At 41.6% G+C, this 14,476-nt stretch overlaps 2 protein-coding genes across 5 annotated transcripts in view; both read left to right on the top strand.

Annotated features, from left to right (window-relative positions):
- THSD1 (thrombospondin type 1 domain containing 1) overlaps positions 1 to 14,168 on the top strand; it is a 28,153-nt gene extending 13,985 nt beyond the window's left edge. For 3 of the 4 annotated variants that reach the window (XM_079136151.1, XM_079136152.1, XM_079136153.1), the window contains 2 exons: positions 6,938 to 7,096; positions 12,536 to 14,168. In XM_079136151.1, coding sequence (XP_078992277.1) covers positions 6,938 to 7,096; positions 12,536 to 13,914 — 1,538 coding nt within the window. In that variant the 3' untranslated portion in view covers positions 13,915 to 14,168. The remainder of the gene's footprint in view (positions 1 to 6,937; positions 7,097 to 12,535) is intronic. The other variant, XM_079136154.1, reaches the window with a different exon arrangement.
- VPS36 (vacuolar protein sorting 36 homolog) overlaps positions 1 to 14,476 on the top strand; it is a 320,991-nt gene that overhangs the window by 48,608 nt on the left and 257,907 nt on the right. The gene's annotated exons all lie outside the window — the stretch shown is intronic.

The following is a 14,476-nucleotide window of genomic DNA, read 5'->3' on the forward strand; positions in this document are numbered from 1 at the left end:
AAAATGTCTGAGCACCAACACAGTGCTACAAGTAGAACATCCCACATCTGGCCTCATGTAATGGGTTGCTGTCAAAACACAAGTGCACTAAAAATGCTGTATAAAATCACAGGCTTGGTGTTTAAGATGTACTTGAAACATAAATGAAGTTCATATTTAGGCTGGGTCTCATCCCCAAGATATCTCATTATGTATATGCAGATATTCAAGAATCTTAAACACTTCTGGTCCCAAGCATTTTGGATGAGGGATACTCAGTCTGTTTATGAATTTATGACTGCACTGAGTTCTTTTCATTTTCTATTTAAATTGACAGCTCTGACCAGTAAAGACTGCCTTTTTCTTTATTTTTGTTTTGCCAAATGGCATCATTTAGGGACACGCCATGACTCATGCGAACCACTGAAGTTTTTGCTAATTCTTTTTGAAAATGGAAGAATTTGTTTTATGTGTTTATCTCTTTTTCAAAATATGTCTTAGGACTCTAGGACAGTATTTAGGTAACAGCACAACAAATTTTGTATGTTGCCAAAAATGACTACGTATGATATTGGCATAGAGATTACTTTACCCCAGTCACCCTTCTCAGTGCTTCGTGAATATTACCTGTTTAGTCCTTCTCACCCTATGACTTAGGTTTGTTATTTATTAAATTTTATGGGTAAAAAATTGGAGGCACAGGATGGCTAAATAATTTGCCCAAGGTCCATTGTGTTTGAATGGTATAGTCAGAACACAGAACCGGGTAGACTGTGGGATGGGTTCAGTGGTGGACTTCTTGCCTAACATGCGTGGTGCCCCTGGTTTGATCCCGAGCACCCTGAAAACAAACAAACACACACTAAAAAACTAAAAGCCAGATATACTAGCTTGAATTTGCTTTTATTACTGTTTTACAACAGCCTTCTGATAATCAACTGTCAGTTCATATATTTAATAATAAAAAGCTTTTAGGTTGAAAAAACAACCTAAAACCTTATTTTTTTTGTTCCTTAATTTACCAGTTCATCTCGGGCTGCCTCCTCCTCTTGGAAGACTTAAAACCACTTGGGAGTCCTCTGGCCCAGGCCTCTGTTGATGTGCTCAATATAAGTAAGCCTTGTTCTGTGCAAAGAAAAGTTGAGCTGCTTATCCCAAGAGCCTTTGCTCCTGCTATGGCTTATTGCTGCTTGCATATGTCTGTGGAATTTTTTCATAAGCATGTTTTGTTTAGTTACCTTGGTCTCTTCAGCAGAATGTCTTGCAGATGTGAATATCTCATAGGCTTTATTCCTTCAGATAGTCTTGGAGGCAGAAACAAATTTTCCTTTTCACGTTCCAGACTAATTTTGCTCATTCAGAATTGATACCCTTTGTAGTGGCCTGAAAAGGCATTTAACCTGGCCAAACAGGTTTGTTATATATTGTGTGTACAGGTATGGACTTCTAAGCAGGACCAAACAAAATAGCCCTCCATTCATGAAGAAAGACTATTTGGATTCTTGTTCATCTTGCCTTTCATTTCTAAAACATGTACTATAGCCATCTAATGAATTTCCATTTTGCCCAGTATTTTCTTCAGTTATTAGCAGAGATCTTCAGGGATTAGATGCTTAAGGCATTTTTTTTTTAATTTGCCTGATTAAATTTGATTTTTATTTTATTTGAATGATTTCCTGTTTAAATTTTATTTAGAAATAAAGAGACGTAAAAACTTTACAAATTTTTTTTTCATTGTTAATTATCCTGAGTCATGATTAAACTTTCAAAGGCAAAGGACACTTAACATTTTTAAATAAGTTTTTTGACACTAAGATTCAAGATCTGGGGGCTGGGGATATAGCTCAGTTGGTAGAGTGCTTGCCTTGCAAGCACAAGGCCCTGGGTTCAATTCCCAGCACCAAAAAAAAAAAAAAAAAAAAAAAGATTCAAGATTTTATCAAAACTAATTTTTTTTTCCTTGTCTCCACTAAGGGACAATACATGAATGACTTTATGTATTTAAAGAATTTATATTTATATTTATATAAAGTGAGAGTTCAAAAAGAATGATAAGAAGATTCTTAGCTTTTGTAATTGTACATACCTTTGTCTCTGTTTGTTTCCTTTGCATACTGGGGATTGACTCAAGGGCACTTGGCCACTGAACCACATCCCCAGCCCTATTTTGTATTTTATTTAGAGACAGGGTCTCACTGAGTTGCTTATTAGCACCTCACTCTTGCTGAGGCTGGCTTTGAACTTGCAATCCTCCTGTCTCAACCTCCCAAGCTGCTGGGACTACAGGCGTGCACCACTGTGCCTGGCTCATACCATACCTTTGTCTTAAACAAGAGAAGGAAATACTGTATGTTAATTTAATTTTCAATGTAGATTTTGCAGTAGTGGTATTCTCAGGGGATTTTTCAAAAATAAATCACGGTACTTTAACTCAGAGATTTTCATATGAGATTCCCAACACTTTTCGAGCACTGGGGGCTTAGTGCCCGAGCAGCTCTGAAGCCTGTGGACAAAGCATGCTCATTGTTCTGCCCCAGCCAAGGAGCTGCAGTGTGATCCCAGAGCACAGAACCAATATTGTGTTCACTTGGACCTCTACCTGGAACATCATTACCACACCTCAGTTGATGTTGGTCCAGGATACTGGTTTGTAATGCTCCCACTCTTGTGAAAATCCTGAGAGTTTTAATTGCTACAAAGAACTCATATGCCATGACTCACTCCAAAGATTGCACCACTTGGCTCATCTGAGCCCAGTACATTTTCCTTATGTTTTTGTAGTGCTTTGTATACCTCTCTCTGCTGCATTAGAAGTTTTGTCCAAAAAGGATGAAGAGAAACTTTTATACAGAGGATGCCTCGCATTGGCAGGACATGATAGGTCTTGGGGTTGGATGAGTGATCATAGAGAATTCTTCATAGGGAAATATTCAATTATTCTAGCTGACAGTGATTGGATATCTGCTTGGAAGAGAAGTTTGCGTTTATCAATCAATAATGGTTGTTTTGACTGGAGGTGTAGCTCAAAGGTACAGTACCTGCCTAGTGTGCACAAGACCTTGGGTTTGATTCCTAGTACTGTGGGAAATAAAAGAAGAGAGCTGTTTGGGAAGGGGATTGTGTGTATTTTGAAGTTCTGTTGTTAGGTGGATCTGCATTTAGGATTATTAAGGCTCCTTGCTGAATTGACTCCTTTGTTATTATGTTATGTTCCTTTTTTATTCCTAGTAATATCTCTGGTTCTGTAGTCTGTTGTATCTGATATTAATATAGGCATTCTACTTTTCTTTTAATGCTCATAAGGTATACATTCCTCTATTCTTTTAACCTATATATAGCTTTATATTTAAAGTGGGTTTTTAATACTGCATGAAGTTAGATCATGCTTGTTTTTAAATCCAGTCTGACAAACTGCTTTTTTAAAATCCAGTTTGACAAACTGTTGCATGTTTAGATTATTTACATTAAGTATTACTATACGGTTGGCTTAAAGTCTGAAGTTTTGTTAGGTTTGTATTTGTTAAGTCAGTTCTGTTACTTTTCTCTCTCTTTTTCCACCTCTTTTATTAATTGAATATTTTTATCATTTACTTTAGCAACACTTATGGTTTGTTTATTTATTTATTTATTTATTTTGCTTTTTGTTTCTTAGTACCAGGGATTGAACCCAGGGGTGTTCAACCCCTCTTTTTATCCCCAGCCCTCTTTATTTTTTTATTTTGAGACAGAGTCTTACTAAGTTGCTGAGGCTATACACTTTTGGTTCATTGTTTATCTCTTAAAATGATTTTAGCCATTGTCCTATAGTTTACCATATACATCTTTATCCTCAATCTGCCTTCAGATATTACATTGTTTCACATGTAGTATAAGAACTTTTGAGCAGTATACAGTACCCAGTTCATTTCTCCCATTCTTGTGTGTGTGCTTGTTGCTGGGGATTGAATAAAGGACCTCATACATGCTCAGTAAGTTCCCAATCACTGCAGTCACACCTATTCTTTGTGTGATTGTTGTCATGCATTTTACTTTTTGTGTGTGGGGGGGGGGGCACTGGATATTGAACTGAGGAGCACTCTATAACTGATCTATATCACCAGTCCTTTTTATTTTTTATTTTGAGAAACTGAGTTGCCCAGACTGGCCTCATACTTCTGATCCTCCTGTCTCAGCCTCTCAAATAGCTGGAATATAGGCATGCGCCACCACGCCTGGTGCATTTTGCTTTATATATGGTTTTAAACACATAATACATTGCTACAGTTCTGGTGTAGACTATCAATTGCATTTTAGAACATTTAAAAAATAAAAAATGAATCTTGGATTTTATATTTACCTTTATATGTGCCATTTTAATACTCAGACTCTACACAGATACGAGTTTTTGTTCTGTATTGTACTTCTGCCTGAAGGATTTCAACAATTCTTGTTGAAATCTTACTGGTAATTCATTTTAATTTTTCTGAAAAAGTTTTATCTTCCCTTTGTTTTCGAAAGATAGTTTTACTGGGTGTGGAATTCTGGGTTGGTAGTTTGGGTTAGTAGTTAGTTGGTAGTTTGGTTGTTTTCCCAGCCCTTCAGCAGTGCCACTCCATTACCTTCTGGCTTGCATAGTTTCAGATGAGAAGTCAGCTGTAATTCTCATCTTTAGTCGTATCTTATTCTGTATATGATGTGTTTCCACTCTCATCTGCCCACTCAGCAGCCACAGCCTTCAAGATTTTTTATTTTCTTTTGGTTTTCAGAAGTTTGAGTACAGTGTACCTAAGTGTTGCTTTGTTTTACTTTTTCATTTTTATCCTCCTTGGCATTTTCTGAGCATCTTGGGTCTGTGGTCTAGTTCTTCATTAATTTTGGAATTTTGGGACACTATTTAAATATTTCTTCTGTCTTATTCTGATTGCATGTATCAGAGACTATTTGATATCATCCTGCAGTTCTTCAGACTTTTGTTTTATTCATTCTTCAGGCCCACTCCTTAGTCCATTTTTGTGTTGTTATAACAGAATACCCAAGACTGGGTAATTTACAAAGAACAGAGATTTATTTCTTACAGTATAGAAGCAGTGAAGTCCAAGGTCAAGGGGTCTACATCTGGCGAAGATCTCTTTGCTTCATCATCTTGTGGCAGAAGGTGAAGGGCAAAAAAAAAAAAAAAAATTAATAACCAGCATTAATCCATTCATGAGGGCGGAGCCCTCAGGACCTTAACATTTTCATTAGGTTCCACCTCCCAGCACTGTTGCATTACGGTCAAGTTTCAAACACATGGTTTTGAGGGGCCATATTCAATTCATAACACTCTGTGTATTCTTTTGGATGATTTCTAGTTACCTATATCCCAATACACTATTTCTTCCCTCAGTTGTGTTGAATCTATTATGAGCCTATAGAAGGAATTCTTTTAACTCTGTTACTGTTTTTCAATTCTAACATTTCCATTTGACTCTTTAGTTTACAACTATCTGATGAAAATTTCCATGTATTTACATTTCGTTCATCTTTTTATTAAAGTCTTTAACATATTAACGAAATATTTTAACCTTCTCTCTACCTAGTATTTGGGTCATATCTGAGTCTGGTTCTCTAGATTATTTTGTCTCTTGATAGCTTATTGTTTTTTCCCTTGCTTTCTTGTGCATCTCATAATTACTGTTTTGAGAGCTGGAATATTGTTTTGAAATGTGGACACACTAAGCATATTATTTATGCTGGAAAATGGGTATATTTCTGTTTTTTCTAGTTCTTAATGTGGGTATTACATTACTGGGTTTTGCTAGGTCTTTAGTGTGGGCTTTGGGTTAATTAAAGATTTGAGTCTTTCTTTGGATTTTTCCTGTTGCTTTGTCTACCCTCAGTGCATCCCAGATTTCAGAATTTTCTAGTGTTTTCTAGAAATTTCTAGCTTTCTAGATTTCTAGAATTTTCTAGCTTTTAGGGTGGCACTAGGTTGCCAGAGCGTTTTTCTCCATATTTCTGTTCCACCTTCAACTTTAGACTTGAGTCCATACATCAGAGAGGTTCTAGCTTTTGCCTCTCCTTCAGCTCTAGACTATTGTTATTTGCTACATGGTACTTGTTATCCTGAAATGAGAAGAGGGCATTCTCTTGTATTGGGTCAACTTAGTCTTGGGCAAATACTGTGTCCCTGAGTCTCAGGGATGGGGCTTTCTTGATGATCCTGCTCCTCCCACATGGTGGAAGATTCACAGTATTCTGGGCCCAGGAATTTTCAGCTCCTCACTAAGAGCACAGTTTCCATGCCCTAGTAGCAATTGGTCTCACCTGATACTCTTAGGTTGACAGAGTTGCAGCCTTCTCCCCAGGTTGAGAATGTTGTTCTGTAAAGGAGATGGGAGAAGAATCTGGGTGAGGATTTGTGTCTTTCCTGTGTTGATGTCCCTTCTGTCCTCAGACTTCAAATGTGAGAAGGCTTTGTCTAGTCTTGCACCTACACTCCATCCTTCTGTGAGCATTTGGTATGTTTTCTAGAAAAGAGTCTGTAAGTGGGTACAAATTCCCCTTGTTTCATCACCCGCAAGGGCTCTGTTTTTCATGCTAGTCCACACTAGGCTTTTAGCAATTCATTACATTTTTTAATGGGTTCTTCTTGCTAACTTGTGTGGGTAGGTCCTGGAGTCTATCCCAGGTAAACAAATGCTACATCCCCTCTGTCTTTGGAGGAGCCCATCTTTCCTTACATTGCAGGTTCGTTGGTTGCCCTGTGACCTCAGTTGTCCAGTGGATTCTACAAAGGTTAAGATTGTATAGATTATACAGCCTTTCTTTGTTTTAAGGTTGGGAGCTACATTCTTTGCAGCTTCCTACATCTCTGGGAATGTTTTTACTTATTGCTTTTTCAAGGTCTGAGATTTGAGTATTGCTGCTTCATTTGGTGCAGTTAAATACTGATTCTCAAATGAACTAGCATTAAAAACATGACTTTATGTCCTTGCAGAAACTTGGGGACTGTGGCAGCCCTGGAGCCAATGTAGCACCACATGTGGGGATGGTGTCAGAGAACGTCGCCGAGTGTGTCTCACTTCCTTCCCCTCCAGACCTGGCTGCCCTGGAATGTCCTCGGAGGCCTCCCCATGTTCCCTGGAGGAGTGTGCTGGTAGGTATTCTTGCTCCCTTGGGAGTCTCCTCAGAGTCTTCATCAGAGGGAATATTGAACCCAGGCTTGCCTGAGAACCAGCATTCTGAGTTCGGGAGTGGACCCATGAACGCTTTGTGACGCTGTACTCATTAGTGTGTCTGAGACTGGGAGTGGCTGGAAAAAAACTTGCCAGTGAGATGGATTTAGCACTGTGTAAATGAGGGAAACGACAAGGAAATATGTCTAAATTGAAGATTCAGATGTAATAAATATTTTTTAAAATGCAAAATGATTAATTTTTTAAAATACAGGGGAGAATGGTTATTTCTTCCTAAGATTTTTGGGTGCTAATATTTCTCCCTCTGCTTTAACCCACAAAATTGTGAGAAAATATTTTCCTCTATTTTTTTTTCTCCATTGTCCCAGAGAAGCCTAAGGAGACCACATGGACCATTAAGTTGTCAAAATGGGCAAGATACCTTGTCTTTTCCTCCAAGTGATCTAAGTTTATTTGCTACCAGGAGATAGGGACATTTCTTGCTATCACCTGGGGACTGGCCTTTCCCACATTTCCTCAGCATCTTCCAGGCACATGCTGGTTAGGTACTCCATAAGTTTTTGGTGTGAGTGGTCATTGATGCTCACATGTTTTGCTTCAGCTTATAGAGCTGAATGCTGTTTATTTGCCACAATTATGGTTACAGTGATGAATAATCCTTGTTCTTCCCACACACCATGCCACTTCCTGATGAGCAACTCCTGGTTAGTTCATTAGCCTTTGCTCTGGTCCTGACCCTTAGATAGAGGTCAAATCCTGCCCTCCGTTCTTTAATGCCAGATTTGAAGGCCATCCTTACTTAGTTCCTTAGCTCTTTGGAATCTGGAGGAGTTAGGTGCTTGTCTTTGTTTGGATCTTAGAGAACATTTTAGTCCAAACCACAGATACCTGGCAATGTTTCAACCATTGTCCCTGCCTGTGGCCTTAGAAAATCCTTGCTGTTTCATCTTTGTGGCCAGTACCATCGACCTTATTCATTCCAGCACCTGAAGAACTTTATTCTCTCTTCTGTCTTTTTCTCACTGTGACTTCAAACCCAGGCTCATCTCCCAAACTTCCCAGCCTGCCTTCTCACAAGCCATATTTGCCTCACTCTGAATCTGTTCTTTCTTCAGCTGTACTGCATACAGTTTTCAAAGGCTCTTTGCCCTGTTCATTTCTTTACAAGTCCCTTCACTTTCCATAGCTCCTTCCTTGTGTATAACTTTCTTTAAATTTACTTCATCTTAATTCCAGGATGAAGCATTTTTTTAAGATAGTTCACCTAGAGTTTCATAATACTCAGATGAATTTAATATCAGTCATTTATTGACCACTTGCTATGTGTCAGCACTTTAAATACATTATTGCACTTAAGCCTCACACTAATTCTTCCAGGAAGATATTATGATGCTGGGTTCAGATCTTGAAAGCATACTGCCTGCTGTGCATTTTTCTAAGTACCTTGCCCATATCAAGTCGTTACTGCTGGCCCTCTGTATCTGCAGAATAGGAAAAAGAGAAGACTTGGAAGTTCTGCATCTGTTGATTCAGCCAACCATGAATGGAAAATATTCAGGAAAAAAAAATTGCATCTGCATTGAACATGTACAGATTTTTTTCCATTTCACTATTCTGTAAACAATATAAGTTATGTAGCATTTACATTGCACGAGGTATTATAAGTAACCCAGAAATTATTTAAATTATATGGGAGGATTGTGTAGGTTCTATGCAAATACTATACTATCTTATAGAAGGGACTTGAACATCTGAGGAGTTGGGCATCCACAGGGTCCTTGAACAAGTCCCCAGCAGGTATCAAGGGGCACTTGTATACTGTGATCTCCACATTACAGGGGAGGCTGGGGCATGGAGAAGGCAAATAGCCTGCACAAGGTCATAAAGTGAAGAATCAGGAACAAGAGTTGACTCCATATCAGGCTGTCTAACTTGAATACTTTGCCTTTATATACAAGCCAATCTGGCTTTCTAGAATAAGCATCAGCAATCGCAATCAGCGATCGTCTTTGAGGAAATGTGATCATATTTCATGTTCTGGCATCTTACCTCTTTCACACTGGGTGGGATCTAGAAATGCATATGTTTTTAATTAGCAAAAAGAGTAAGTGCTAAAGACACCACTATTCTACTCTAAGTGAAATGATCCACTAAGCTTCCCAGCCTTCTCTTTTTCCATTCCATCTGTTTTCCACTTTTTGGAAATGCAAAGATCTGTTTGCAGGCTGCTTAGCACCAGGAGATCTTCACTTCAAGAGAATGAGTAAAGACTAGATGAGGCAGGGATGTGGGAGGCCTGCAACTTTGGGGCTTTTCTTCAGCTGTGGTTTTTAAGGGAGCCAACTAAAGGCAAAAGATCACAGAGCTGAGAGAGTGGTTCATGATGTGTGATGGCAGTGCTGTTACCCACTGTCATCAGCAGCCACTGCAGATGAAAGAAATGATAAATCGGAGAACAATTTTTACTTTGGTTGGGAGTTCAGAGTTTTACTTGGCTTTAAAACAATACTTTTATGCCAAGGACTGAGGGCCTCTTTGCACTAATTTGGCCTCTTTTGTTTAACAATAGAGTAGGAGGATCCAATTGCTGTGTTGCCCACAAGCCATCTGGTAGGATATTGATCATCTTCCTCTTTTTAAAAAATATTGAATGAATCAATTAATTAATCTAATGTTTTTATTGAGTACCAGTTGTGACTGGGTTTGGGAATTTACTGCATATATTGAGAAGATATGTCATTGTCTTGAGGAGAGCTTATGATATAGTAGCCCAGAAGGTACATAAACAGGCATAATACCCAGTACAACCTAGGTATCCAACGCCTGCTACAGAAACTAGCAGGTGTGATAATCCATGCTGGGCACGTTTCCTTTCTTGGAGCAGCTGATATTTGGCTGGCATTTGAGAATTGAGAAGGTGCCATCCAGGTAAACAAGGTAAGCAAGGAAGTTTTAGCAAAGGAGCAATGAACGAAGGCATAGAAGAAGATGGCACGGTAACAGACCCGGAGCTGCAAACAGTTTACTATGGCTGGAGGATGGTGTGTGGAAAGGGAATGGGAAAAACCAGGCTGGACAGTCAGGGGCAGATCCTCAGGGGCCTTAAAGGTTTGGACCTGAATTTTAGAGGGAGCTCTCTGCCTATAGCATGGACTACAAATCAGAAGGGTAGGTGTGGGAGAAAGGTGCCTGTTAAGAAGTTTTCAGTAACCCATGTGGAAGAGGAAACACTGGCAGTGGGAAGGAAGGAAGAAGAGGATGTATCAGTTCTGGATGTGGCAAGTGACAGAGAAACAGGCATGAAGGATGAAAACCAGGCTAGAAGAAGTAGCTGCTGCATAGACTGTGGTGCCATTCCCTTGAGACTGGGTATAATGGAGAGAGAGTGGCAGGTGCCACCAGAGTGGACTGAGAAGGTTGAGGTTTCAGGAGAGGAGTGACTGCAGACACTTGGAAGGTACTGTGTGTAGGATGAACCCTGGAGTGGCCAGAATGGTCCTAGCTCTAGGCTGGGGCCCAGGTGCTAGAGTGACTGATGGCTGTCAGGAGGTTGGGAGATGACAGACAGGTGGAGGAGCAGAAAGAAAGGTGGATTGGGTAGATGACCCGTGCAGGAAAGGAACAGAAGTTTCTTGTGGAAGCAGAGGAGTGCTGGTTGAACTTGGCAGTCAGGACTGCATTGGAGACACACCCTGCTGCTGCCTCTGTTGGCTTATAAGAAACTGTGTGCTCTGGGATCTGCAGGCCTCAGGTAAGGCAAGGAGGCTAAGGACTGTTTTGTGGAAAAGTAGGGTGATGCATTTGTGTCCCACAGGGTGCAATAGAAAGGCGCAGGGGTGAGCATGGGTCCAGGAGTCAAAGCACAGAGCTAGTGTTGATGAGACTGGGGGGAAAGAGATGGGACAGGTCCCTGGAAGGGCTTGAATGGTGGATGGTGGTGAGTGCACTGGTCTCAGGCTCCAGGTGTTTCATGGCAGTCGAGGCTCCAGGTGGCATCTGCATTTTCACATTTTTTTTTTTAACAAACTACTTTTTAATTCATTGTATGCAAATGGGTTACATCGTTTCGTTTCTATGGTCGTGCACGATGTAGATTCACACCATTCGTGTACATGTACTTAGGGTAATGACGTCTGTCTCATTCCACCATCTTTCATACCCACCTCCTTCTCACTTCCCTCTACATAATCTGAAGTTCCCCCATTCTTCTCTCACCCCCCTCCCCTCCACCCCCATTATCCCCACATTTTTTATTGGTGCATTAGAGTTGTGCATCATGATGGGATTTGTTGTTACATATTTGTACGTGCGCACAACATAACAGTATTATCTGACCAATATCACTCCCCAGCACTCCCTACCACTTCCCTGTCCCCTCCCTTTTTACTCATTTCCCTTTGATTTCCATGAGATTTATCCCCCCCACCTTTCCTTTCCTTTGTCTTCTCTAGCTTCCGCATATGAGGGAAAACATATGACCCTTGACCTTCTAAGTTGGACTTACTTCTCTAGCTTCATCTATTTTCCTGCAAATGCCATAATTTCATTTTTACTTATGACTGCATAAAATTCCATTGTGTATATATCAGCATCTGCATCTTGATAAAAAGTTTTGAGGCTGTGGAACAAAGTGGTTTGAGAAAGCAGGGCAGATGATGAAAAGTCAATGCCACCTGAGGTGGGAAGAGGCAGGGACAGCTGGAAACAGAGAATGAGAGAGCATAGGCTCCACACTTAGAAAGACGGCTTCTGGATACTAGAAGGGGAAAAAGTGCGTTGTGTTATATTGTTGACAGTTTTATTCCCATCGATTAATTTAATGTGGAAACTTAGGTATAACCTATCTGAATGACTTTGTGTTTTGAGTCTTGGTAAGAATTTTCCCATGTGCCTCTCACGGTTCCTGTAACTACAGATGCCCAACATTTACATCAACTTAAATGAAAACCTTGGGGTTTTTTGCCTTGACATCTTCTACACACTGCTTCTGTGTAGAAAATGTGTGGAGAGTCTCAGCAGGAGCTGGCGAGCACAGGAGTCTCTTTGATTGTGGCTTTCCTGGCCACCTCGCTCCTGTGGGTCCCTAGTTTTGCAGCTCTTCCTCTTTCCTGGTGACCTTGTTTGGCTTCAGCTTTCAGCAGAGATCCAAAAGAGTAGAAATCCCAGTTCCTCTTTCTTTTCCTCCTCTCTCTTAGTGCTATGATCATTAAAACAAGCAACTTGGAGATCTTTTTTTTTTTTAAATTTTATTTATTTATTTTTATGTGGGGCTGAGGATCGAACCCAGTGCCCCACACGCATCAGGCGAGCGCTCTACCACTGAGCCACAACCCCAGCCCCAGCAACTCAGAGATCTTAAAACCACGTACAGAATGCATTTGTTCTTCCTCTTTTTGTAGCTTTTCGGCCATCCAGCCCGTCTCCTCTTCCGCCACAAGGTTCGGCAAAGTCCAACAACATTGTGACCATCACTGGGATATCCCTGTGCTTGTTCATCATCATTGCCACCGTCCTCATCACGCTGTGGAGGAGGTTTGGCCGGCCCCCCAAATGCAGCACCCCAGCTCGGCACAACTCCATCCATTCCCCCAGCTTCCGGAAGAACTCAGACGAGGAGAACATCTGCGAGCTGAGCGAGCAGCGTGGAAGCTTCTCAGATGGGGGTGATGGGCCTGGGGGGAGCCCAGGGGACACAGGCATCCCTCTGACCTACAGGTGCAGTGTGCAGGTGACTCCTGAGGACGATGCCTCTGGCAGTGAGAGCTTTCAGTCCAATGCGCAGAAGATAATCCCCCCTCTGTTCAGCTACCGCCTTGCCCAGCAGCAGCTGAAGGAGATGAAGAAGAAAGGTCTGACGGAAACCACCAAAGTGTACCATGTGTCTCAGAGTCCCCTGACAGACACTGCCATCGACTCTGCCACCAGCCCCCCCTTAGATTTGGAAAGCCCCGAAGAAGCTGTAGCAAGTAAGTTCCGGATCAAGTCTCCATTTCTGGACCCACCCGTGGTGAGTGGTGGGGAAAGGCCCCCCTCCAGGCTGGATTTCAGCATGTCTCAGGCCAGCTGTGCTATCAGCCCCAGCCAGACCCTGATCCGCAAGTCACAGTTGAGGCACACAGGTGGCCGAGGGGCCTCATCGGAAAGGAGCCACCCCAGGAACTCTCATTTCAGGAGGACAGCTAGTTTTCATGAAACCAAGCAACCCCGGCCATTCCGGGAGAGGAGCATGTCCACTCTGACTCCACGGCAGGCCCCCACCTACAGTGCTAGGATGCGTACCTGGGACCAGGGAGAGGACAGGCTTAGGCCTCCAAGTCGAGGTGCTCACCTGCTTCCTGAGAAACTGGAGCATTTCCAAGGAGCAGGGGGAACCAGTGGTCCATTGAGCCCTATACCTAAACCCTACACCATGGGGCATCCTGCGAGGAAATCAGACCCGGGGGATCGCCAGGCAGGATTAGTGGCAGGAGTTGAGAGAACAGAGCCTCACAGAGCTCGCAGGGGACCATCCCCCAGTCACAGGAGTGTCTCAAGGAAGCAATCTTCCCCCACTTCTCCCAAAGATAGCTACCAGAGGGTCAGTCCACTGAGCCCTTCTCAGTGTAGGAAAGACAAGTGTCAGAGCTTCCCAGCCCACCCTGAGTTCGCCTTCTATGATAACACATCGTTTGGCCTCACTGAGGCTGAGCAGAGGATGCTGGACCTCCCAGGATATTTTGGCTCAAACGAAGAGGATGAAACCACAAGTACCCTTAGTGTGGAGAAGCTGGTAATTTAGGTCAAGAATCTGCCTGAGACTACACAGCAGGCATCCTTTACCCAGGTTGCATTATCAACTGCTCCCATAGCTCCATGGACTATTTTGTGTAATGGTTTGTGAGACAGATTGTGGGGAGGAAGTTGCTCACACAGCAACTATGCCTGTGTTTTAATTCATAAGGAAGAAATTATTGATCCTGAACTTTTCCTTTTTCTATTCTATTTCTATTGGCTTATTACTAATAGTAATAATAAAATTTACACTAAAGCAAATAGGGCTTGGCCTGTCATGTGGATACAAAAGATGATGAGATGTGCCTTGAGCATCATGTTCTTTGAACACTGCACTGGAAGTTTCCAGCTTGAAGCGAATATCTAGAAGGCTTAACTCATCAGTGCTGGAGTAAAGTTAGCTTGGTATCACAATTCTGAATTCTAATTTTTTAAGTTATAAATATATAAGTATTTGGCTCCTGCAGGAGCAACATTGAACAGGTTTTGAATCTGGCTAATTGAGTTAATTATGACCATTAAACCACCAAGCTACCTAGAAATATTGACCCTACAAGATATTTCAGAAG

This window comes from Sciurus vulgaris, assembly GCF_902686455.1.
Source record: "Sciurus vulgaris genome assembly, chromosome: 4".
NCBI classification, from domain to species: domain Eukaryota; kingdom Metazoa; phylum Chordata; class Mammalia; order Rodentia; family Sciuridae; genus Sciurus; species Sciurus vulgaris.